At 45.4% G+C, this 25846-nt stretch overlaps 4 protein-coding genes across 4 annotated transcripts; 3 read left to right on the top strand and 1 right to left on the bottom strand.

Moving 5' to 3' along the window:
• Positions 1-874: 874 nt before the first annotated feature.
• Positions 875-1169, top strand: PtA15_16A317 (uncharacterized protein; the record flags this gene model as incomplete). Its single annotated transcript, XM_053163995.1, has 2 exons — positions 875-1073; positions 1159-1169. 2 exons carry the CDS (start codon positions 875-877, stop codon positions 1167-1169), a joined length of 210 nt encoding a protein of 69 aa, XP_053027964.1.
• Positions 1170-5943: 4774 nt separating this feature from the next.
• PtA15_16A316 (uncharacterized protein) lies at positions 5944-8674 on the top strand (the record flags this gene model as incomplete). Its single annotated transcript, XM_053163994.1, has 11 exons — positions 5944-6201; positions 6291-6359; positions 6454-6568; positions 6653-6680; positions 6772-7486; positions 7639-7872; positions 7969-7992; positions 8053-8129; positions 8208-8360; positions 8436-8506; positions 8598-8674. The coding sequence occupies 11 exons, from the start codon at positions 5944-5946 to the stop codon at positions 8672-8674; spliced, it is 1821 nt and encodes a 606-aa protein (XP_053027963.1).
• Positions 8675-9941: 1267 nt separating this feature from the next.
• PtA15_16A315 (uncharacterized protein) lies at positions 9942-11009 on the top strand (the record flags this gene model as incomplete). Its single annotated transcript, XM_053163993.1, has 2 exons — positions 9942-10388; positions 10476-11009. 2 exons carry the CDS (start codon positions 9942-9944, stop codon positions 11007-11009), a joined length of 981 nt encoding a protein of 326 aa, XP_053027962.1.
• Positions 11010-11320: 311 nt separating this feature from the next.
• PtA15_16A314 (uncharacterized protein) lies at positions 11321-12499 on the bottom strand (the record flags this gene model as incomplete). Its single annotated transcript, XM_053163992.1, has 4 exons — positions 11321-11531; positions 11616-11920; positions 11992-12375; positions 12431-12499. 4 exons carry the CDS (start codon positions 12497-12499, stop codon positions 11321-11323), a joined length of 969 nt encoding a protein of 322 aa, XP_053027961.1.
• Positions 12500-25846: the final 13347 nt, after the last annotated feature.

Below are 25846 nucleotides of genomic sequence, written 5' to 3'. Positions count from 1 at the left end.
TGCATTCTATTTCATCAACGACTTCGTGCGAGAAAACAAAATCCAGATCGCGTGGACAAACACCAACGACCAGCAAGCCGACATCTTCACCAAGAAGCTTGGGCCCAACAAGATCAAAGATGCAATCAAAAAGCTGGGACTACGGCGGTGAAGTTTGCATTCTTGGGGGGGGGTGTTAGAGTTAGGGATATCCAAGAGTGCAAACTATGCTAGTACACGAGTTGTATGCGCGCGTAACTTTGTTCATCATCATTCTAGACCTAGTTACTGCGGCGCTCTACTTGTACATAGTCTACTCCCGGCAGAGCCGGGTACCGGCTCCTTTTCTCTCTCTTTACCGAGTTTGGAGTCGATACCCGTGCCGCGCCTGTGCTGACGCGACGTGTTCCTTATCGTCAGGTTCATATCCTTATACTCCCTCAAGTTTACTCACCAGGTCGACCACCCTGTAGTTTGCAGTTGGCCTAGCTCCTAGTGTTTGGTCCGCCTTCTTTTTTATCTGTCCTACATGTTTCCCAAAAGTAAGCTTGGTGTCAAAGCACACGCCCAACCACTTCACCTCCGACAGAGGTTGCAATTCCGAGGTGTCAAATAGAAACGATGACAGCTGGATCCGCGTGCGTGATTACAATGTATTGCGCCTTAGTGCTGTCGAATATCGCCCCGTGCGACTTTCCCCAATCCAGCGAGTCGGGGCTGGTGAGATATGACTCATCAGGCACCAAAAAATGATATAAATAAATATTCAAGTACTTGATTATTTGTCCCGCTCCGTTTCCAACCGCACAGGAAATTACAGACCAACTCCTTGAGTGGTCCATCTTCCATCTGGCCAGTCAAACCCCCAACCACCTCATAACATCAATCAATCGAAATGCGCTTTATCTTGCCTTTTTTGGCTGTCTTCCTTGGTGTTACCGTACACTTATACGTTGCTTCACCTGTCCTTCGCGGCGCCGTCGACCAGAAATCAGGTTCCAATGGGCAAAACAATCCTCACGCCGGGCAAAACAATCCTGGTAGCAATGGGGAAAACGGGCACAGCAATCCAGGTGGCAATGGGCGACACCCTGGTGAGTGCAAACTGGAATCCTTATCCATCTGACACCAGACATTCTTTTGAGTGCAAAATCTGACATTTTCAATCAACACATACAGGATGTTGCTAGACCGTCTTTCCGGCACAGCAATTGTCCAATGAAATAGGTCATGTTCACCATTGGAAGCACCTTGTTCATGCATGCTCATCAGAAATGTAAACCCTTCTGTTATGAGAGTCGTCCATCCGCAATTTACAATGAGAGGCGCGACAGTATCGTCATGAAGCAACCCTCCAGTTCGCTTGCATCCGGTTTTGGACTGGATGACTTCCCGTCAATTCTGGGAGCCCCCCAGAAAGTAATTTAGACTTCCAAATTTAAAAAGTGAAGTATATGCTTCCGTAGTCCGGGTTCTGTAGATTTTAAGACCTGAGACTCTAAAAAGCCAGGCCAGGCTCCGATGAACGGTGCAGATGGTAGATTAGACACCAAGATGCTATGAACACCACGGTGGCTTGAAAGTGACTTGAAGTCAACTTGGGAAGCGGCTGGCCACTGGCTCATTCATTAAAATGGGGAAGTCGTGGTACGCGGGAAGCGGCTGGCCACTGGCTCATTCATTAAAATGGGGATGTCGTGGTACGCCGGAATTATCTGCTGGTGGGCCATCGACTTGGATTCCGGCTGGAAATCAATCCACCAACCACCTTACACCGCGACTTCACATCCCTGTTGAGCAGAATATGTATTTGACTTGAAGTTGACAAGTCCCTCCTCCTTGGGGGAGCAAAGCGACCTCCAAAGGAGGGATTTACACAGGACCCTGGAAATCCATTAACTTAACAAAGTCCCTCACTGCTGCGGGTGTCTGGTCTTGCGTAGCAAGCCTCCAATTATGGTGTTCAAAGTTGGTTTGCATAATTTTATGCATGCATAAATCATAAAATCATAGAAATACTTTGGTGAGGAAATTTTGTATTACATAATCAGACAGTCATATCCCCTGCAAAAAAGATGTTATGACTTTATGATTTATGCATGCATAAAATTATGCAAACCAACTTTGAACACCATAAATAGCCCTTGGCAGGAGGGACTTATACCGTACCTCCCCATTCTGGCGCATGGAGAATGCGTTTTTCATGCCTCTTTTCACATTCCTCATTGTACATCTCTCATACCACACATTTTTTTAAGTATTGTTTTTTGCTCCAGATCAGCCCAACATGCTACAGCTGAGACTTGTATTTTTTCTTATTTATGTACGGACTCATGTATGTTGTGAGAAATGATATGAGAAAAAATAACCTCACAAGCGTTACTGACTTGTTAAGCCAGATTGCAGAGATTCATAATGAAATGTGAGCACGGACCCTCTTGGTAATACATAGAGAGGTGATAAATTGCTCATCCAAGTTGCAACTGCCCCCTTGATTACAAAATGGACATCAAAGGGATTGCAACCTCCAATGACTGGCCAGCACAATCTGGAAATTATTCAGGTACACTCTGATGACCGGCACAGGCCAGTCATCTGGACAGTATAAATACATACACTCTGTTCAATGACTTGTTCAACTACATAAGTATTTTGCTTGCTGGCCGGCTTGCACTGGCCATTGAAGTGGTCATCTCAGCAGTACATGGTTTGTCACAGGGTTGAAGTGCAACCAAGTGTGCTTGATTTGATGACATTTTTGTAATGGTAATCAAGGGAGATCAATGGTTTTTAAATGATCTCTGGATCAAGGGTGGGCAGTTACGTTACCCTACGTTACGGTCCCGGATGACGTTCTGTGCAAGGGTCCCAAGGGGAACTGCACACTGTTTGAAAGATGACCATTGGTACCCGGGTACCACCTTATTTTTGCTTCAAAATGGACACCTGGCACCCCTTGGCAGGTGCAGTTGGTACTCTCCACGGTACCCAAGGTACCTGTAGTACTTGAGCTTGAGGGACGGCTGGTACAATTGGGCCAGTCAAAGTTGAGATTGCCCCGGGAGCCTGTGGCCTCCTGCGGGGGTCAATTTAACTTGCAAAACTGCAGTTTTACTGTCCAATTACACTTAATCAGACAGTACAACTGCTGCACATTCTTGGCAACGGTGGGCAGTTACTTTACTTCACAATATCTGGCCAATTTTAGTAAAGTAACTGTCTGGCCGTTACTTTTCCTGGCGCTATTGTTAGCAGTATCGCGCTGACAGCGGCATCACGTGTAAAGTCACGGCCCCCCTTCTTTGAGGCCGTTACTTGAAAATCATCGCATTATCATCTGGATAATTATCAAGCAAAAAAGGGCCAAATTAGCCTTATTTTGGCCTTTTTTTGCTCTTTAGCTTTCTCAATATCCCTTTCTCCCAGGACAGATAGTGTAACAGCCATAAAAAAAAGGCATCCACTCGGTGCAATATAGATATTGCACCACCGTTAACAGTAACAATAATGATAACGCTCAAAATATTTTACGTTATTGTTATGTTATGTGTTACTATAACAATAACTGCCCACCATTGTTCCTGGTAATTATGGCGGGTCCTTGGCGCAGGTACCCGCCACCCTAAAATCTGGACACCCGCGCCCGCGGCCTGCACACGCCGGTTGGTACCTGCCAAATGTTACTGTTTACTGTTAGGGCAGCGCTACCGTGTGGTTTGCGCAGTTGGAACAATGGTACTCCAAAACCTCACCCACATTTCTGTCAAAGCTGCATACCCCAAGTCAAGCTTAGAGTTATGTTTCTTGGCCAGAATTCCCCTTTGCCACAGAAATTCACCTTCCCTGCATATCTAAGGCTAAGCTCCCCGCTCCTCACATACCCGTGATACTCTTTCTGGTCAATAATTTTCCTCATCTGCAGCCAAAATCTTGTCTCCTTCCAAAAATACCTTTTTATCATGAGTGAACCACAAGAGTCAACACTGGGTCAATAAGATACCAGTAACAGTAACATATCAATATTGTATTGATTTTTGGTGCGTCATTGTTACCGTTACCAGTAACGGCAGCGCGTTACCAATATTCAGTTTGGATTTTGGATTTTTTTTTCAAGCCATTACAATATTGCCGCTGATATGAAGTCAATATTGCCGCGGTATTGAGATTTTTTTGGCTCTGTTAGCCTTTTTTTTGCTCTAATACTGCCATTACCACGTTATCTACGTTACCATAATGGTAACGGTATGGTAACACAGATAACGTCTTAATATGCTCAGCGCGCAAAAAAAACTTGTTACTGCTAACGGTAACGGTCCAATTAGGTAACGGGGATTGATTCAATACGAAATTTGGCCCAATATCGTATCGAAGTGTATTGACCCAGTGTTGCAAGAGTCTACCCCACCCAACCAAACAAACCCAAACCCCCGACAATCATCTCTGATTTTGTGTTTCTCTATCTTTTTCTTTTGCTTCCTGCTAATATAGCTGCTCAGTTCCCTGCTAATATAGCTTCTAAGTGCCCGCTAATATAGCTGCTAAGTTAGCAAAAAGTGCGCATCAATTACACGCTATTGTAGCCTGTATTGTGCTAAAAAGAACTGTATTGTAGTGTGTTGTTGCTAATAGTTGCTGCCATTGAGCAATTAAAAAAAAGAGCAACTTCCCTGTAGCTGTAATTGAAGCGCAAGTGGAGCTACAATGTAGCTTTAGGGTAGCAGCAGCCAGATTTGCTAAATTACAAAGTTGCAACGCTAAATGTAATGTAATATGTGTGGTGTTGGTGGGGACCATGATCTTTTTTTTCTGTTGTGGAAAAACTGTGTCCTTAATAAACTTGGATATTTGATTGCTTTGATTTACTGTGGCAATGAATGTCCAACAGGAGCAAACATGCAAGAAGATGCCAGGTACCTTTAACAACAAGGCATTGGATGAATCAGCAGCAATGGGGATTTGGGCCGCGCAATTTCAAAGTAATAAAAAACAAGACCTTCAATTGTTTTGTTTCCACTATGCTATTTCTGCTAAAGAAATTGAAGAAACAAAATCCTGGTGTCTTGGTTAATATTTATCAGTAAACTGTTGTTAAATTTCACAACGTGAAAATTCCTTTTGACGCAATGTCATGTCTCTCATGAGCTATTTCCTTCAGTCTGCCCAGTTCAACGTTGGATGTTGTAATGCAGGTTTTACTGGACCCGTTGGAACTTTGTGCGCTCGCTGTGTTGCACGAATCTGGGTTCTCTGGATGAAACCCATTCCAACGTTGCGGCTATTTTATGACTTGAAAAAAAGATGTTCCTTCCCCGGAACGAGTCGGTCGATGCAACGCGACAGTGAGTGCAAAGAAGAGGACAGCTCGATTTTGGAAGCCACCAGGTTTAGCTACAACCGAGCTTTACGGACAAGAGACATATACATTGCCATGGACTCTGCAGTGCCACTTGATTCTGAGAGGCAAAACCGGGGATCAGATTTTGGGATTCGCGGTGGATTTGGCAGAAGAGATTTGGTGGGGCTGGCGGTAAATATTTTCAAAGCGTTCATGCTGAGTTCCATCCAGGTCATTTACCAAGTATGTCGCAGCCAGGCCGAGAGTCTCTCTCTCACTGCCTCTCTAAAGCATACTCGCCAAGACATCTTTCCTCCTCTCATGCAAGTATTGAATTCATATTTCCTTCGACGCAGTCGAGCTTGCAAGACATCCTCTGCTGTCATATCTAATCCCTCTTTTGTCTGTGGCTCTCCGGCTGGTGCAACATTCCCTTCGTCCTTCCATTCACTCTTTAAAATTTCAGTTCGTTCGAGAAGGCTTATTTATTTTCACTCTTTCCAAAAACTTTCTTAAGAAACCTAAATACCTTTACATCTCGGCCAGATTCAGAAGAACACCACACATCCCGATATTATCCGACAAGAAGAAAACCCACAGTGATGGTGGTAATCCGACCGCGTCAGAGCATGTCTCTGACGTTGATAGTGACGGTGATGACGGTGGTTAGCGGCCAAATGACATCACATAACAGGACATATTCGCTCGAGAAGCGGGGAGGATTCAATGTGATGGGAGCCCTGGGAGGCGGGACCGGCTTCTCAGGAGGCTCGAAGAGCTTGAAAGATCCCTGTGGATACATCGAATTGACTCCCGAAAATTGGCAAGAACTTGGGATCGACGAATACCTTGCAAATTATCCTAATGGGGATAAGCTGACTCTTCAGGTAGCTCCAAATCATCCTGCGCCCCCTCCACACCGAATACTTCTCAGAAACTCATAGGATTTTCTTTTCATCCTACCATTTGATGACAGGAATTTGCCGCCGAATTGAATGTTCCAAATTTTTATTGTGGGGTTGGTATGCAATGTTTAGCTGGCCAGGTTGGTAAAACTTATACTTAGCTCCCATTTTTCCCTCTTCAATGATATTTCTCTTTTATATATCGACGCTGAAAAGAATTGAAATTATAACCAGCTCTGCAGTCCAGCCGTCGGGATCAATTGGATGATCTTATACGCCGTCCAGGAATGGAGTAACTTCATGAACAGTCTTTATAAAGCGGTCGAGCATGCAGTCACTCTAGTCAAGGGTGTGTATCTTCCTAAATCCTTTCTCGTCTACTTTCAACTGACAACTTAGTACCTATTTTTTCCGTGATCTGTTCATATACTAGATGCGGCGGCTTCTATCGTTAATGATTTGTAAGTCCCGACCAACTGATCAGACATTTCACCCCCTGCTTGATCATATTCTCAGAAGCTTATTAATCTACTTTGTATTACTTTTCGCCAGCACGAGCATCATACCTCCCAAAGACCAGCTCTATGGGTGGACAGTCGCGGACATTGTGTGCGGAGTCTTGGGCAGTATCTCAGCTATCGCGGTGCCGGCTTTTATACCGGCGGACTCGCTTCAAGTAGCTATGGCAGACCTGGCGGTCATGCCCGCATTCCTTGCGACACCAGAGATGGGAATCGGCAGGGAGAAGAATTCTCCAAAGGAAGGACAGAAGGCTTACGATGCTGCACGGGCTGCATTAGATGCGAGAGATTGGAAAGGATTTGAAAAAATTCAAACCGAGAAAGATAATGATGACATTCAGAAATTTTTCCAACATGGTCAAAAATCTCCCTTGTTGATCACCGATGGAAGCTCTCACCCTCGACCCAGCCAACCAAAGGCAAGCTATCACGTCGAAGAACCGGACAGTCCAACGCATACCGGCCCGTCTTCGGGCACCTCTCCATTCGTCGAGAGTCCCCCATCAAGTCCAAAAGGCGACCCTCATGCGGGCGCTCCTCAAGCGAGCGCCCCTCCTTTGGCCGAAACCCGCCCGCAAAAGCCAAAGGGCGCTAATTCAGTTCCGGATCGTTTCCCTGGTCAAGGTGGTGTAGACGAATACACTCCAGAGAATCTAAGACCTGACGATCACAACCCGGGGACTCACCAGAGACAACGTCGATCGATCATACAACATAAGGAGGGCCATTATAGCACTGACGCTTATGTGAGTCTCGGAGTTTCAAACATCTATGACTGACGCTCCCATTCGGCCTATCGGACTGTGTTCTTTCCTCTGCTGCACTAAGTATGAAAGACGTCTGATTGCTTCCGATTGCTTTTCTTTTGAACAAAATTGGCGGATGAACCCACAAAAAGAAAAGATACGCGTACCTTCAAGCCCGCTTGAGCTCGATCCAAAATCGGATTCAGAGTTACATTGCCGTCAACTTCAAGATGGCAACGATGGCCCCGATACTATCTAAGGGTGGATTAGCGGAAATTTTACAAGGAGGAGCATATTTAAATCCTAATCCGAGCGAAAATGAACTTCAAGAGGGTGGCAAAGCTTTGGCTCAAATCACTGCCCTCGCGGAATTATTTCAAAGTCTTGTTAGTGAAAACAATCTTCTCTCCTTTTTTTTTGGGGGGGGGGGGGCGAATTTCGGCTAACTGATACATCGGTCTATCCTTCTTCTATCCAAACAGAAAATCTTTGTTACCATTGGTGCTGTTAGTAGTCAAATCTTTCCACCACTTTCGACATTACATCCTGATTTTTTTTCTTCTTAGGCCGAATGCAAAGCAGGAGGACCGAATGGAGCCTGGAACAAGAAAAATGAACTTTCTTATTGTACCCCCGATGGCCTGTAAGTCATCTGAGACTGTAACAACAAATTAACATTAATTGAAATCTCATGGAATGTTTCTATGCCTATCTTTCGCAGGATGATGAACATTGTTCAATCTTCTCAAACAGGCCTCGTTATCGCGATGCCAAACGCTCATTTGCTCGAAGAAAAATACGGTTATACGACCGAGTATTTAGCTCGTTCGGCTTGGGAATGTCAAAAGAAGTATGGCGTATACACCAATTCAACGTAAGAGCATCTTTTTTTGGCTTCGTACCATCGCAAAAATAAGCTAATCCTTGACATGTTTTTTTCATCTCTCAGAGCTCCCCCTCCGGTAAATATACGCTCCGATTGCGTCTTTCCAATTGCAGTTTGTGACTGCACTATACCTGGTGAGTAGTAGCATCAGTCTTGTTATTTTTTCCTGTAGTGGTTTATGAGCTAACTCAAACGTGGTCGATCTCTCATCTTTTCGTTAAACAGAGGTGCTTAAGGTATACAAGGGAAAGAACAAACACCTTATCAAAGCTTGCCGGAATGTCGCCAAGTTACCCATTTAATCAAACAGCTCCATTCTTTCATACTATCAGCAGTATCCTTCTTCTTCTTCCGTCTATCTATGTTTCATCTTTTACTTTGTTTTTTGTTTTTTCTCCTTTCCAAAAATAAATATGAATGAAAACAAAATGTGCAAAGTTCCCCTAGACCATTTGCATTAGGCGAGTTAAATATTAGGTTAGAAAACCTGGGTTAGAAGTCCCGGTTAGCTAACCTACCAGCATCAAACACATTCGTCCATGTTAACGTCCGGGTTAATAAACCCGAGAGGGCCATTGGCACACCAGAGATTTGATTTCAGGTTAGCGACCGTTAAATTTAGCGATTGGTAACCAGAAATCCAACTTCTGGTTTGCTCAGCCAACACCCTGGAACCCATGCGGGTGCCCAATCAGGCTTGGTTGGGTTAACTAGCCTTAATCCGGAAGTTTAACCCGACCAATTGAAATGCCCTGAGGAAATCAAGGTAGACCAAATTCATTTCACATAAAAGCTGTCATCCAAAGTGTGCAAAATTGACTAATTAAACTTCCAGAAATCCACAATTTAGTGGCGACTTGGATCATGGGTTTATGCTGTATTTCTAGGAAAGTACTGGAGGACTTCCCCTGCAATCTGGGACCCCCGCAGATGTTGGTTTAGACCCAAGAATAACGTATTATTGCACACCTGAGTAGTTGGCATATTCCCTCCTTGAAGGATCGTTCCCGCGCGCGCGGGGGACATCCTTCAAGGGTGTGTAACACCCAACAGCGGCATGCCAAACTTGCCAAACATGGCAGTTTGGCTGCCATTCCTCGCGCGACTTGAAGTTCGGATTTTGACGAAGTCGGAATCCGACAACATCCCACCTCTCAACCACCCCAACCAGCCCTTAGGTTAGGTCCTGGGTTAGGTCCTGGGTTAGGTCCTGGGTTAGGTCCTGGGGGGGATATGAAAAAATGTTGACAAGAGGAACGAAGTCGATCGACTTTTGCGAAGTCGATCGACTGTAAATGGCAGCCAAACTGCCATGTTTGGCAAGTTTGGCATGCCGCTGTTGGGTGTAACACACCCTTGAAGGATGTCCCCCGCGCGCGCGGGAACGATCCTTCCGGTCGGGTGCACTGCAAGGTGATTCCGATCGATCACGGGGCGAAGGGCTCAGCGGGGAGAGAACCGCGGGGGGTGGGACTCGGGGGGTCGGACACAATTCGGCGGTGTATGTATCGACGAGAAGAACCTTCCCGATTCGAGGTAAAAGCAAGACGCCGGTAGACTCGGGAGAAGATGGACCGAAGCGACGAGATGTCGATGAGCACGGCGACGGATCTCCTCGCGCTGCGGCTCTCCTCGGTCCCGTTCCACGACATCGACCAGCCGTTGGCGTACCGGCAGCAGCAGCAGCGGCAACAGATGGCAGATGCGGGGGCGATGGCGGACGACGAGACGGGCGAGGAGGGGGCGCAGAGGCTGACGACGATGACCGCCGAGCGCTGGGTCCCTCCGGCCGCCTCGCTCTCCTTCCTCGGTCTTATCGCCCCGCTCACGCCCGCCCTCGGCCTCTTCTCTACCCGTGTATCTCTCCTCCATGTCCCTGCCTCGACGGGAAATGCCTCCTTCGACTTCACGCTTATCGTCCTCCCCGATACTCTCATCGTCGGAAACCTCGCCAACCAGCTTACCGATACAAGCACCTCTGCACAGGAACAGCCTCCTCCCTCGAAGTGGTTAATCGTTCGTCATTCTCCTTCTTTTGTCCCCATTTTTTCCGCAGGACGGACGGCTCTCACGTCGACTGACTCGCTATGTCTCCTCAATAAGTCAGGAGAGATATGTTTGATGGGGGACGAGCTGGCGATAGTAGCGCAGAGCCTATACCAGCAAGAAACCGGGGGGATGTCGCAAGGGCCCCAGAGCAGCAGCAGCAGCAGTACTAGTACGAATCAAGTATCGTTTACGGGGCACATGAACGCGATAGTAGCCGGGGACCACGTGAAAAGCATATGGAGCCGGACATCACGGACGCGTGCGACGTTAGGGGAGGCCTTAGAGGTTGCCCGGGATCCGGACGCATGGGAGAACGTGGAGGACGACGCCAAGCTGCAGCAAGTCTCGCTGGCCGACCTCGAATGGCTCGACGTCTCCGTCCGCATAGGCGTCAAATCCCCCCGCCATCCGGCCCTCTGGATCCGCCCGCTCATCGAACTCGTCCAGTTCAAATGCAGACCCTCCAAAACTTCCGAAGACCATTCCAGAATCATCCAGGTCGCCGCCTCCGTGCCCCTCGTGGGTCAACTCATCGGGATCCACCGAGATCAGGACAATCGCACCTTCTCTTTCTTCATTCAACTCTAGCCCTCCTCTCTCTCTTGATTATCTTCTTGGATCCTCTTTAAACAAAAATACCGTATTACGGATTGTAATGTATAGCAAGCTATGGACAATTTGTCAAGTCATGTAGCTTCATGACCAAATGATTACTTTTCTTGGGCATATAAAAAAAAGGCAAGGAAAGGAATACAATTTAGAATTGACATGGAGAAGTGAGGGATAAAGGCGGAGGTGGGAGTTGAGGATCAGTGACATCTTTAGTGCAGTAAGTAAAAGCAGATTTTTGCGATGGGTCAACGCGGGAGCCACAGAGATTGAAAGGGCGATGTCTAGGATTAATTGGCTCGTACAGCGGGAGCGGCCTGCTGCTGATCGGCAGCTTCTTCAGGCGGCGGCGGCCCGCCGCCGACAACAAGCATGACGACGACGGGCAGGATATACATCCAGTATTTAGCCAGCCAGCCTTTCTCAGGAGGCGGAGGCTTGACGGACCCATCGGGCAAGAACTCGGGCGGTTTGGCGACCGGATACGGGTTCATGATCGGCCTGTTTCCTCCAACAATAAACACCAACCACCTGTGTTAGAAGATGAGCGTGCGAGATTTAGAGGAGGGGCGGGGGATGCTCAACTCGGATAATCTTTCGGGCCTTCGGACAGAGACTTTCATGTGCGAGTGGCGATGGTTAAGCGCCAAGGCTTCCAGCTTCGACCGCAGCAGGATATCGGTCTGATGCGGGGTGGCCGCCGAGGATGGACGGCAGGTGACGGCAGGAGAGGTGGACAGGGACGACGACCATTGTATGCCGAGGAGATCTAGTTGCAGGTTGTGGCTCAATGGCGATGCCTCCTTTCCGGACGAGCTCGGCCGAACCCATATGTTTAGATATTCGCTCAACGGACTCTTCGAATCCAAATCGTCCTGAAGAAACGCACACTGTATGTTCCACGACCGCTTGGTTGGTCAGGACATCGGGATAGCTCTGTGGGCTTGTGGGCAAGGCTTACCAATGGGAATGAGCTGATTGCGAACCCCGTATCAGGATGGCCGCCTTCGCCCGGGAGCTCGAGGGAGTCGAGGGGCACGAGGCTGATCTGGTATTCCCAAGCCTCGAGCGGCAGGGCTGCGTCGTCTGCGGCGGGGATGACGAGCGGATCGGCGGATTTCGAGAAGGAGGCGACGGTGAATTGGAGCGGCTGGTCCACAGGGTCGGCCGTGCGGACTTCGGCCGCCGACGCGATCTCCAAGACCGCCCGTTTCTGCCATCCTCCGCCCGTCGGCGCCGTCACCGGCGTGCTCGAGTTTGCGCTGGCCAATGCCGGGCCCAGACGGTGAAAGAGCGCATAGGATGACCGGGGCGAGGCGTGGCATGGACTGCTCAGGATAGCCAGCTAGAGCCAGATGGTCAGTGTCTCCAGCTCGAAGGGGTATGCTCGGTTGACTCACCAAGCACAGAAGCAGACCTGCCCGGCACTGTCGCCGATTTCCAAGAAGAGAGTCGTCCATCTGCGCCATTCTCGATCTCCATCACTTTCCCTTCAATGTAAGGCGTCCACCGGGGAGATCGGTCCGGGCATCTCGGGGGGCTCGAGACACTTGGGTGCGCCCGAAAGGCAACTGAACTTTGCAAGTCAGCTGTAGAAAAGACAAAAGTTTTACAGAAACGTATTCTGCCAAAAGATCTAATAGCTCTACGGTAGATCTGTGAAGTTTTAATCCGTTAGGGGTGCATTGATCCTATGGGAAGTCTTCCAGTCTATGTTGAAGCCTTCACCACGGATATATCCTTATTCTTGCTAAGTGGGCTTTTGAGATTCTTATCAGCTATCCCAGAAGTCACTCTTTTTCATGAAACCCAAAACATTGATTTAACACTATTAAATTCACAATCCAAGTTTCCGAATTACCTTGCCCATTGAGCCAGTGGAAGACTGCCGGTCAAGTCTGGGAGCCTCCAGATCTCAATTTACACACCCAAACTCATAATTTTCGGTAAAAAGGAAAATGTTTTCTTAAGCCTGTTGTTCCTTCTTTTCATGTTGAATGTTTGAATTTTTTGTAGGTGTCTTAATTCAGGATTTAGAGGGGCATCTAGAGCTCTCTAAATGCCACTGGGAAGTCATCCAGTAAAACCTGTGAAAGCCTTAATTGACCTAGAGGTGGAAATTTGCACCTGTGTCCCATGGCGGGTGCAGGTACCTTCCTGAAACCAATGGATTTTGGACATCTGCACCTTGGTTCCTGTGTCAGGTACCCACAGGTGTGCATTTTTCAGCTCAAAGACCTCAGCCATAAAAAGAGGAATTCATCTCAGTGTGACCAGTCAGTGAAGAGATCCTCTCATTCTGACCAGTCATTGAGAGGAATTCATCTCAATGTGGACCAGTCAGTGAAGAGATCCTCTCAATCTGACCAGTCATTTAGATGAATTCCTTTTGATGCCCACTCATCCGTTCACAGTCAAGAGAAATTCACCTCAATAACTTGTCACATTGAGAGGAGCAGTCACACTTAGATAAAATACAGCTGGCTTGTAATAGATACAAGCTTTCAAACTACATCTTTAATTTTGAGGTGGACAAAATTTTCTACTGAATTTTTGACATGTTTTGTCTGTAGATTACTCATCTTTCACCCAGTTTGTGTATGATGATGTAATAATGATTTTGAAATTTTCAATACAGAATGCCTCCAAGATAGGGATGCACTTGGTACCTGTTGGGGGGTGCCAGGAGTCTACCTCCTGGCGGGTGCTGGCTGCTTTTTCTGGTGTCTGAATTTAGTGAAATTCAATCCAGTACCCACAGACACACATCAAGAGCCTAATGACTGGATATAAGGGAAATCCCAATCATGGAGATGAATTGCTTGTGGTACTACTGGTAATTGGGAGGAATACCTCTTGTCATACATAGGTTTGATTCAGAGATATTGTACTTAAACTCACTGTGAAGGGGGTTGTATTGGTTGCACCCCGCGGCAAGGTTGACTGGAGGCAAAAAATATAATATTGATCTCTGCAAGCAATCATATGTTAGTGGGGCCCACTGATACATTAAAAAAAAGGGATAATGTATCAATGAGCCACTTCAATACCATATTGGTCACCCCCAGTCAACCTTGTCGTGGGGGGATGTAACTAATACAACCCCCTTGGCAGTGAATCAAACCAGCACATACAGAATTTCCTGCCCTCCAAATTACATGCACCTTTGTTGCTGAAATGTTTGAAGCTATGTATTCTTGAGTATGTAATCCTACAGGAATGCTTCAGCTCATGTGCTGAGAAGATGTTTGCACAAGAGAGCTGAAGAATTTCTCTGCCTTGTGCATCTCTACAATATAAATAATCCATGCTTTGCTTCCCAACAAGAATTTGAAATCACACTTGAAAAATTCAACACATTTTAGCCAATAGGAACTGATCACAGTTAATAAATTCAATCCATACTTCAAAAATCATATAGCACAAAGATTCATCACCTTCCTTTGGCCTGCTAGAAGGTTCTACATAAAAAATTGGAAAAATATATTGATATCCATCAGTGAAGATTATCAAGTTTTTAGGATAGAAATGAAGCTCATCATTCTTGGAATAGTTGAGTTCAAATTGTTTTTGAATTTCACATAAATTCAGAAATCTACTCAGCAAGCTAACTGTTCTGTAAACTTCATTTTGTTTTATTTAAGTTTATTCAGTTACTTGGAGCCATGTCATTTGAATCAACTTTTGGGAACTTCATTGGTGACACAACATTTAGGGGCATGAGAGATCATTATCATAGAATTGACGCAGAAGAACAAATTGCCATAATTTCTGGTGAATCAGACCATACAGTTTCCAATTATGACAGTCAAATATATCAAAAAAACATTGAATTGCTGGGGTATTTGTCCAAGGATGAATACCCATATCAGACCAATGAAGATACAGTACCAATTCATGAAGTCCTAAAGGTACTAGATAGCACTGCAACTGAGCCTGGTGAAAGTGAACTCGCAAAGCCTCATAAATATGAGCCCCAAGGTTCTGAGATTGAGATTGAAGGAAATATCAGCAATTTGAAAACCAACAGCAAACAAACTGAAGGTTGTAGTCATCATAATCAAATGCACAATGAAAAACTCACCAAAGATGAAAGTCAAAATTACAATACATCAGATCAAAAAATATCTGATGTCCTATTAGGGGACCCAGATAATAGTGACTGTTGTATATGCCTTTCAGAATTCAGTCCTCCAGGTGAAGAAAATGTCAGTCTCAAGGACAAAATCAAACAGGTATTAAGGATTAAGAAGTGTGGACATTACTACCACCCCCAATGTATTAAGCCTTGGCTTGAAGAGCACAACAGCTGTCCCATTTGCCGGGGTGGATTATCACAGTGGGATTAATCAAAGTTGAAGCCCATGGTATGATGACAAGATTCTTGGGAACAACCATGGAATTGTTTTCAGCATTGTAACTTCTCCAAGTCTTCATTGAAGAATGTCAATCCACATCCTTTCAGTTTTGCTCTTCTTGAATTGTGGCTTGCCAATACCAACTTACTATTTCTTCTCTAGTCATTTAAATACTATGAATAATTCACTGTTGCCAGAGATATTTTCATAAAGCTAGTTTCAAACAGGAATATTTCTTACAATTCTTTAATCAATTTCAGTTTCACACCATTTTCTTTTGGTCAAAAATTCAAACCTAATTCCCCCTTTCAAAAACAAAGTCCCAATTTTGGGTGAGAGATTTGAAAATAATATATGAATCTTCTTTATCTGTAACTGCAAAAGAAAAACTGGGTCAACTTTGAGCAGTTGACCTTTGGACACTTGGTGTTACTCCAACCTTGCTCAAAGTTTAAATCAACTCAAGCTTCAATGCACAGTCACTGTATGTAAACAGCTGTGGTTAAAATGGCAACTTGGCTGGAGTATCCTGCACTTCAACTGTGAGCAGTTGACCCAGGTTTTTTTTGCAGTGTGTATGGGAGAATTTGTACTACAAACCTCTAAGCAGAAAATCTCTGGATTTAACAGTCCCACATCCAGATTGATGTACAAAGTTGAATTAAGCATGGAGGGAGAAGCCTTCCCCTCAAGATTTATGATCATCAAAAAACTGAAAGACACCCACAAAAGCATCTTTTTGAATGAAATGGATTCACAGACAAAGAAACCACATTCAATGAACCAAATGTAAATTCTGCCCAACCCCGCCAAAATTGCAGCTGGCCAAGCAGCTTTTTCAAATCAAAAAAAAAAAAAAAAAACAGGGAAAGCTAGAAAATTTCAAAAGTGTGTGTGTGATTCTGGCATGGTTGAGCCACTGAAATGTGATTTTGATAACATTTCCCCACCAAGTTCACCAAAACAGCTGGCAAGCTTGTTTTCTCCAAAGATTTTCCTCTGCACTCCAACTGGAACCCCAAAATTTGCATTTCTACCACTTCAGTGCTAATGTGACTTGTCCAATCCAAAAAAATACCCAACATAGGGAAACAGCCTCAGAGTGAAAGCTATTACAAGTGACCAAGGAGTGCATTTCTTAGACACATTAGCAATAGCACACCCGCAATTTAATTCCAATAACCCTTCCCCCTCAATGATCACTGAACAGTATAGAATGTCAAAACACACACAGGTAACATTTACACTGCCGGTAACTGCACAGTTGTTGCCAAAAACAGGCACCAGGCACTGCCTGGTGAGTACCACGGGTCTTTTTGCTGGTACCCACTGGCTTTTTTCATCAAAAATTTCATCAAGAGGTGTCCTCAATGACAGGAATGGATTTCTCAAGGGGAGTTGTTACTGCCCTTGATGATTGCACCAGGACTGTCCTCAATGAACAGTCTATTTTCAGTCATCAAAGGCATTCAAAGCGGGCCAAGGGCTGGGGGTCCAGGGGTTACCTGAATAACCTGGAGGGGGAAGAGGTGGCCTTGATGACAAAAATGGATAATTCATCAAGAGTTCCTCCCCTCAATTACTGGAACAGGCCGGTCATTGAGAGGAGGACCTCTTGATGACCGGAACAGCAATGAACAAAATGTTGGTCATGTTCATTGAGGTTAATCTCCTCAACAACCAGGACAAAATTTAATGAACTCAGAGCTTAAAGAAGGTGGTGATATGAGAATCTAAACCTTGTACAAAGAGTACCAACACGCTGATCACTAACCTGAAGAAGAGTAGGAAGATCAATGTGAATGAGAGATACATGAGATAATAACCTAATGTTTAACAAACCTGATCAATGTGATAAGATTTTAGTGTGAGCGACTTGAATGTTACAATAAAATTGTCATTGAGAGGAGTTTTTACTCCCCTTGATGAGCACACCAGGACTGTCCTTGATGACCTTTTGTCAGTCATTGAGGGCAGCCCAAAGCGGTCTAAGGGCCGGAGGATGAGGGTTACCCATTTCCCCTGGCTGAGGGCAAGCGGTACCCAGGTACCACACCATGTTTCCAGCCAAAGCAAGGCACCTATTACTGCACCCGGCATCACTGGGCGGGTGTAAGGGTCCGGTGGACCTTCACTGATGAAGACAAGGAAACCGGGGCCAAAGGGGACGAGGCTGAAGCCTTTGGGAACTTTTTAGTTCCAAACGGTGGGGGGCCTCAATTTCAAAGGGCTAGCCGGGAGAGAGGGAAGCTCTCTCTTTGGTAAGTACAACTAGAAACAAGAGGAATAAGAAGAATGAAAAGGAAAGTGCTTAACTAGCCGGGAGAGAGGGAAGCTCTCTGCCGGACTAGGGAAGGAGCAGAGGAAGCCTAAGTACACTGGGCTTGCATCTGTGACAGTCCTTGTGAGACCCCAAAGGAGGGGGCTTACAGCGTGTGCAAGCAGTATTGGCAAAGCAGTGCCAGGTACCAGTTGAAATTCTCTATACTCCACTCTGTCTGGAATCCTAAGGCTGGAATTTCTACTACCCAAGCAGTATCTATAAATATGTTACCACAGCCTTGTTCTCCAAAGCAGCTGGAAAGACTTTCTACTTCCTAGAATATTTAAAAGCAACAATAAGGGCCGCAAAGACATCATAGATGACCTCAGCCCAAATGGGGGTCACAGTAAGGGCTGTGATTGTGGCACAGACCACAAAGTAATTGGTTCCACAGTGATACTACCACTACATCAAAATTTTCCAAAAACTGAAAGTGCCATGAAGCTACTTCTGTGGTGTGAGAACTTCTTTGGGATTTGTTGGCAGTCCTTGAGGGGTATCAATAAATTAGTTTATGGGTCAGCCTTCGCCCACTACCAAAAATTACCATGTGCCCTCCAAAAAGGAGTGCATTCTGTCAACAGTGGGCTGCTAAACTACTTTCAGTCAGTAGTTTAGCGTAGCATAGTGTAGCTACACTACGGAGAACTGGGTTTTCTGTCAGTGGTAAGTCACTATTGCTCATGGGCTGCCTTGGAAATGTAGAGGTCTCTATTGACGCTATCAACGCTAGTAGTGCTATCTAATCTCTAAAAAAGGTGGATAGTGCTGTTAGCGCATGATAATGTAGCGCAGTGGTCCTGTAGTGACACTCCTGCTAATGAAATTGTGCTAGGAATTACACAATGCTAAACTAGCAGATAGCACATGCTACCGCTAGTATAGTGTACGGGTCAGCCTAAATGCACCCCAAAAATTTACTTCATGTACACCAAAATTTTGATGTAACTACATGTGAATTCCAATATTAATGGGGTGCAATTCTGGAGTACCCCAATTTATTGGTGTGCAGACCTACGTACCCCAAAAACACTGGGTTGTAGGTGTTAAAACTCCCAGACTACTTCAATTTTTGGGGTGAAATTTGATGTACACTAAACAAAATGGTGTACATAAGTAACACAACCCATCAAGGGGAGTTACCCACCCAACTTGTTAGACCAGCACACATTTGTAATTGAGAGGATTAGCACCCCTTGATGACCAACACAGACCGGTCATCAAGGGTGCTACTCCCCTTGATGACAGGCACAATTGTTCATCAAGGGGAGTAGCACCTCCCCTCAATGACCAACACAGACCGGTCATTGAGGGGGGTGCTACTCCCCTTGATGACCAGCACAATCATTCATTGAGAGGAGTAGCACTTCCCCTCAATGACAGGCACAGATTGGTCATTGAGGGGAGGTGAGGGTGTGAAATCCCAGAAATTGAGATGAATCAACCCTCCCGATGGCTGTTTTTTAGATTTTCCTTTGTGTCTCACAACCAAAACCACACCTACTCCTCCGCTTGTCATTGCAAAAATTTCTCAACCCAGCCAAGCCTGTAATTTATTCCACTGCCAATCACTGTATGGTTCTTTCTGAAACTTTATTTCTTTCCAATTGCACCAATGGAACCCCAGCCTTTCAGTTCATATTGCCCATGGTAAACAAATTTGAGGTTGTGGTACCTCCCCCTTTCACCCATGAAGAGTGCATCAAAGTGTCAAATCACCACCCAATGCCATGATACTAGTGTGTGACTTCACACTTTGGTGGTAGCTATTCCCAATTTGTGGACCATCAATTCAGTTTTCCAGGTTGCACTCTTTCTGAACCACCAACTTTTTTGGGGGGAAATGGGGGCAACAGTAGGATGAAACTGGAACTGGAAGACCAGTGATGAATCAAACATAGCCAGCTCTGATTTTAAAGGCCATCCTCCAGATCACTCTTTAAAATTTGAATCCAAATTTCCATGTTGTGCATTTTCCAATGAAGTTTTTAATTTTACATAATTTTATGATAAGCATTAGTAAAATCACTACCAATCTGAACAGGGATATACTTTTGATCAAAGTGGCACGTATAGAATTAACTTCCCCGCTGCTGAAATTTATGAAGCTCAGTATTATTCAGTCTGTCAAGATACCTGAATGCTTCAGCTTGCGTATTGATTGGCTATTTTTGTAAGAGAACTGAAAAATCACTCTGCTTTGTGAATCTACCCAATAGAAATAACCCATGAGTTGTTTCCCAATAGGGATTTGAACTCACACATAACCAATTCCAGAAGTTTTAGCCAATAGGGACTGATTACAGGTATGGAATCCAATCCCTACTTGAAAGCCATTAATTAAAAAGATTCAATACCTCATACAGATATAAGACTGCACAAGCTCATAGATAACTAATAATAAACATACTCTGATATCCATCAGTGAAGTCAAATCATTGAAATCTGAAATGAAGCTTTTGATTCTTGTAATATCTTTTTCTTTTTCCTTTTTGAATCACACATCTATTCAGATGTAAAATCAGTAAGCTGACCTTTCTATAAACTTCATTGCATTTTTTCAGTTTATTCAGTTCCTTGGAGCCATATCATATGAAGTATTATTTGCTTACCTGACAGGTAATGTATAATTTAGTGGCTGTAGAATACATAGTTTTGAGACAGGAAAATTGATTCCTATCATTGCAGGTGAATCAGAAAATAAAGCTTCAAATTATGACTATCAAATAATTCACAAAAATATTGAATTTCTGGGATATTTGCCCAGAGAGAAGTACCCATATCATACAGAAAAAGATACAGTACCAATGCATGAATTCCTAAAGGTAAAAGGTAGCATGAAAGCTGGTCAACCTGGTGAAAGTTTAATTGTAAATTCTCAGCATGATCCCAAAAGTTCTGAATTGGACATTGAAGGAAATATGAGCAATGTGAATCTCAAAAGCAAAACAATTGAAGGTTGCAGTCATGAAAATCACATAACCAATGAAAATGACACCAATAATCAAGATGTAGTTCAGAAATCCACTCCATCAGATCAAGAAATATCAGATGTCCTATGAGGGGAATCAGATCATAGCAAATGTGTAATATGCCTTTCAGAATTCAGTCCAGAAGCTGAAGAAGATTTCAATCATTGCAAACTTAAAAAGATCTTAAGGATTAAGAAGTGTGGACATTACTACCATCCCCAATGTATTAAAGAATGGCTCAATGTTAAAAACACTTGTCCAATTTGTCGGAGTGAATTACCAATTTCAGATTAACCAAATTTGAAACCCAAAGTGGAGGACTTCCCGTGCAATCTGGGACTCTTGCAGATGTTAATATAGACCTAAAAAGTCTAGATTTTTGCAGCAAAATCTAGATTTTTGGGGTCCAGATCACTTCTGGGAGACCCACTGATTCCAATGGGAAGTCCTCCAGTATGGCCTTCAGATTTTCAGAAATAGGAATGTAATGGTTATCAAAATGATAATTTCTACAATTTTTCTTTGAAGAATGCTCATTTGGGGTGTTGTAGTGTTTCTTCTCTTGAATTGTGGCATTGCAATGAAGGCTTGCTTATAAAAATTTCCTCTTTTTTGGGGGGGGGCTAAATGCACCTGTGGCACTATAATTCTTTGGCTAAAATCCAAAGGAGTGCTGGAGCTGAGTTCATAGGAACCTAGCCACAAAATCTGGGCAACACACACTGCAGGCATCTCAATGTCGCTGCGGAGCACAGCAACATCTGACAATTCAGTGGGGATTTGAACCCCGCGCAACAAGGATTGCAGCGACACTTGGCCGGCTGTCCATCAGCCGGCCACTGGGGTATGTACACGCAGCACACCTCTTGATGGCTGGCACAAGGACCGATTGTCAGGAGGTGTCCACACTCCTCTTGATGGCCAGCACAAGGACCGGCCATTGGGAGGAGTCCTTGTGCTGGCCATCAAGAGTTGTCCACACTCCTCTCAATGACCAGCATAACAACTGGTCGTCGGGAGGAGGAGTTCACACTCCTCTTGATGACCAGCACAGGTACCAGTAATTGGGAGGAGGAATCCATACTCCTCTCAATGCCAACACAGGCCAGCATCAAGAGGAGTACATGCACCTCAATGCCCGGTCTGTGCCGTTCATCAAGAGAAGTGTGTATGTACTCCTCCCAATGACTGGGCCTTGGGCCAGCCATTGATAGGAGTGCGTACTCCTCTCGTTGATTGGTTGTTGTGCCAGCCATCAAGAGGTGTCTGTACTCCTCTTGACGCCGGTGTGCTGGCATCAAGAGGAGTGTGGACTCCTCTGGATGACCGGTTCATGATCTGGTCACCGAGAGGAGTGAGAGGAGCATGCAATCCTCTCAATGGCAGGCACAAGGACCAGTCATTGAGAGGTTGTTATGCACTGCAGTGGCCGGCTGTCCAAATGCAAATCAGCCAGCCAAATGTTGCTGCAGCTGACGCTGCATATTCTGCGTCATGATGTTGCTGCGGGCCGCAGTGACAGCAAGATGCCCGCAGTGGCAACCAATGGTTGTTAGCCTAGTAGTTTGCAGCTGTGAACCCCCTCACAGAGAGGTTGCCAGTGTGGTGATTTATATAAGCATGCGTGGGAGAATGTCCACTTGGGGATAGCGCGGGCGGGAATTCACAGAGCGGCTCAGGCAGAGTGCATTCCAGTGACATAAGCACAGAGGATGATGTCAGAAAAGCACGCTAAGAAAGCTTACGGAAAGTCACGCGCGGACTGGAATGCACGGATTTTGGATTGGGTATTTGGATCAGAGCGGAAGAGACAGGGCTGGACTGCGGTGGACTACACACACATGGACTGGTAGCAGTGGCGCGTCAGCGGGTGAGCCACAACAGCCAAAGCGGGTTCCATCAGCGGCTGGAACTAGGGTGGAGGCGGTGGTGAGAGACTGACTGGTGGGAGGTCAAGCGTTGGAGATAAGTGGAGTCTGGGAGAATGACGTGCGGAAAAGCGGGCGGAGCTGGAGGACTAGTGCGGGAAAGTGTCAGATGTGCGGGATTGGGTGGGAACGGTGACGTTTGTGGAGGGAAGGACGGGAAAAGGGCTCATGGATTTCTCTTCTGGAGGGGGGGATCCTTATCCTATCATCTTACGGATTACTCATTATTGTGCTGACAGTTACGGACGTACTAGAGTATGAGGAGAGATATATGTGACCTTATCTTTACTTTCAGAGTGACTTGTGGATTCTGTGCTTGCGGAGTGCGGAGCTTTATTCACTTGCGGATTATTACGCTAAAGATCAGGCTCAGAGAGGAGCGCTGAAGGCTAGCGGATAGTAGCAGTGTGGAGCCAAGTCACTGATAATCACACAGCCCGGACACAAATATTTTTCAAGAAGGAGGTTAGCGGACATTTCCACCAACTTACCAACCTTTATTTCCACACTGGTTCAATTCCCACTGCCCCCATGCCCCATTTGGGGGTTAGGGGGCGGGTTTTTGGGCTTGGGTTTTAGGGGTTAGGGGTTAGGGCTTTTTTTTATAAAAAAAAAACCCTTGGCAAGGTGTATAGTACACTGTATCGGATATGTAGCGGTATGTATTGAATATGTATTGGTGTGTATTGGATATGTATCCAATTCAAATATACCTTGTATTGCTATGTATTGGTATATATTGGATACATTGGCATGTATTGGTACACATTAGGGGGGTTCACAATAGCATTTTAATAAAATTTCAAAGCTCATTCTGAGGCCCTCATGAACCATGTTTTAGAAATTTGTTAAGCTGTTCACATTTGGGTGTTCCTTGGCAATCAGAACAAGTGCTACTTTTCCTAAAAATTTCTTCACAACGGCCTTAAAGTGAGCTGTAAAGTTTTATTAAAATCCTATTGTGAACCCCCCTAATGATACAACAATACAATGTATTGCTATTTTTTGGATACAACAATACATTGTATTGCTTTGTATTGGATACAGCAATACATTGTATTGGTATGTATTGGATACACCAATACAATGTATGCCAGCTCATCCAGCGCCAGGCAGCGCGCTAGCTCCAGTGGAGCTGGCCCGGCCAGCTCCGCTGTCCTTTGGCTTTTAGCCCAAGAAAAAGGCATTATTTTCTTTGCCTAAAAGCCAAAGGAAAAAGGGACAAAACTCACTAAATGGACCACCGAGTTTTAGTACATGCACCCCAAAAAAACAAAGTGAAACTCAGTCTGCTCCAATAAAGTTTGAGTGGACTTGTGTTCACTTCAGTTTTCTTGAGTAGCACAATTTCCCTGCAAAACTTGGGTGAATTTTGGAGTGTACCACCTAGAAATTTGGCCTGTGCTATTTTGCACTAAACCCACTTGAGCAAATTGTGTACTCCAAAGATAATCAGGTGTAATCCAAAGGTTTGATTTTAAAAATGTACATTTCAAAATGTTTGCACTACACAGAAATATAAAAAACCTCAAGAAACTGCTGCCAGTTGACATGCACTGTGCAGCATACTTGAGTCATTTACCCATTGATACAAGGCTCATTACACATGAATATCAGGCTGGTAAACCCTGGAATTCCTCACATTTCTCAGTCTGAGTCGTGCAAGAATGTGTTCTGAGCCAAATGATCTGATGGGGAGACCCACTCAGTTGAGTCACTGCTTGCGCACACAACAGCCTTGTTTACTATGCTGGTCAAGACGCATACACTGTTGCACACAGCCTTTTTGAAAAGAGGAATCCACTGGAATCCCCCTTAGTCAGCACATGCATGCTCAACATTGCCGACCGGGAGGGATTCCCATGGTTGAAGCACACTTTTTTTGACCAGGAGGAACCCCTCCCGGCCAACAAGAACATACAACTGCAGCCTTGTTGATAGGGGGGTTCTCCCAGTCTACAAGCCCCCACTTGTCCACCCGGCAGAATCTGTCCCGGTCAACACGCACCGGCCGACCAGGGTTGTGTAAACATTCATAGGCTAGTGTCTAGCTTAACTAAGCCTCTTGAACGGAGGGTCCGGGGAACCCCGCCCGGAGGGCTCTCCGCAGGAGAGGCTTATGAGTTATGTCTTGATTTAAGCAGGAGCAGAAAGGATCTGCTACACTAAAAATCCCAACCAATATAGAAAAACTGAATACACAGAGCTGTAGGTTCTGTTCTTGCAAGGAATTTGAGCCACTTATCTATCTTGTAGCCAGAAAAACAACTCCTGGAGTCCCAAACAAGTGGAGCCTCATTTGGAAGACTTGTGCATTTTTGATCTTTTGAAAAGGTCAACAGATTGAGATAGAAAAAATCTGAGTAGACCAAAATGTAGAGAAAGAAAAGTAGCATAGGGTACAGATAGGGCATATTGGTGGAGAGGCTGGGGGAGGAGCTATAAAATTTTTAAAAACCTCTCAGCCAAATGAACTTTCTGCTCCCGCGTAAAATTTGGGATAATGCACAAGTCCCTCCCTGCGGGAGGGGCGGCTTCGCCGCCAGCCACAGCGCTCCCACCAGGGGGGACTTGTGTTAAGTTAGGGCTAGTGTACCCCTTGATGACAGGAACAGGCCCGGCATCAACAAGTTTCAAAACCCTCTCAATGACCAGAGCAGACCAGTCATCAAGAGTGTGTCCTCTTGATGATGGGCACATCATCAAGGGTTTGGCAGTCAAGAGTGTACCCTCTCAATTCCCAGCAAATCCTGGTAGACTAGAGAGTACACTCTTGATGACTAGTACAGACCAGTCATTGATAGAGTACACCCTTGATTACCACTCTGTGCCCGTAATATGGGCATCAAGAGATGGCACACTCTTGATGCCCCAGTCATCAGAGTGGTACATCATCAAGGACCATTCATCAAAGGGGCACACCCTTGATGATCGGTCTGGCTTGTAAAAATCACTTGCCCCGTAAATTAGTGCAGCTCGGCCCAACCAAAACCCTCCCCTCACTGCAAGTGCCCTGCCGGATGACGGCCCAAAACACAGGCGCGACTCAGCAGCCCTGTGCACGCACTGAATGAAAGACAGATCGCTTGAGTTGGTCTGGGCAAACAGAACATCTCATACACACTACACAGATAGCAGACAGAATATTAGTAGTGATGAACGGCGTAGATATACAGCGCCACTGCGTACAAATAACTCTAAACAACGACGATCACAGGGGAGAGATGGCATGAGG

Source organism: Puccinia triticina, chromosome 16A (genome assembly GCF_026914185.1).
Source record: "Puccinia triticina chromosome 16A, complete sequence".
Taxonomy (NCBI): domain Eukaryota; kingdom Fungi; phylum Basidiomycota; class Pucciniomycetes; order Pucciniales; family Pucciniaceae; genus Puccinia; species Puccinia triticina.
Note: the sequence above shows the minus strand (reverse complement) of the source record. Positions and strands in the feature narration are given on the sequence as shown.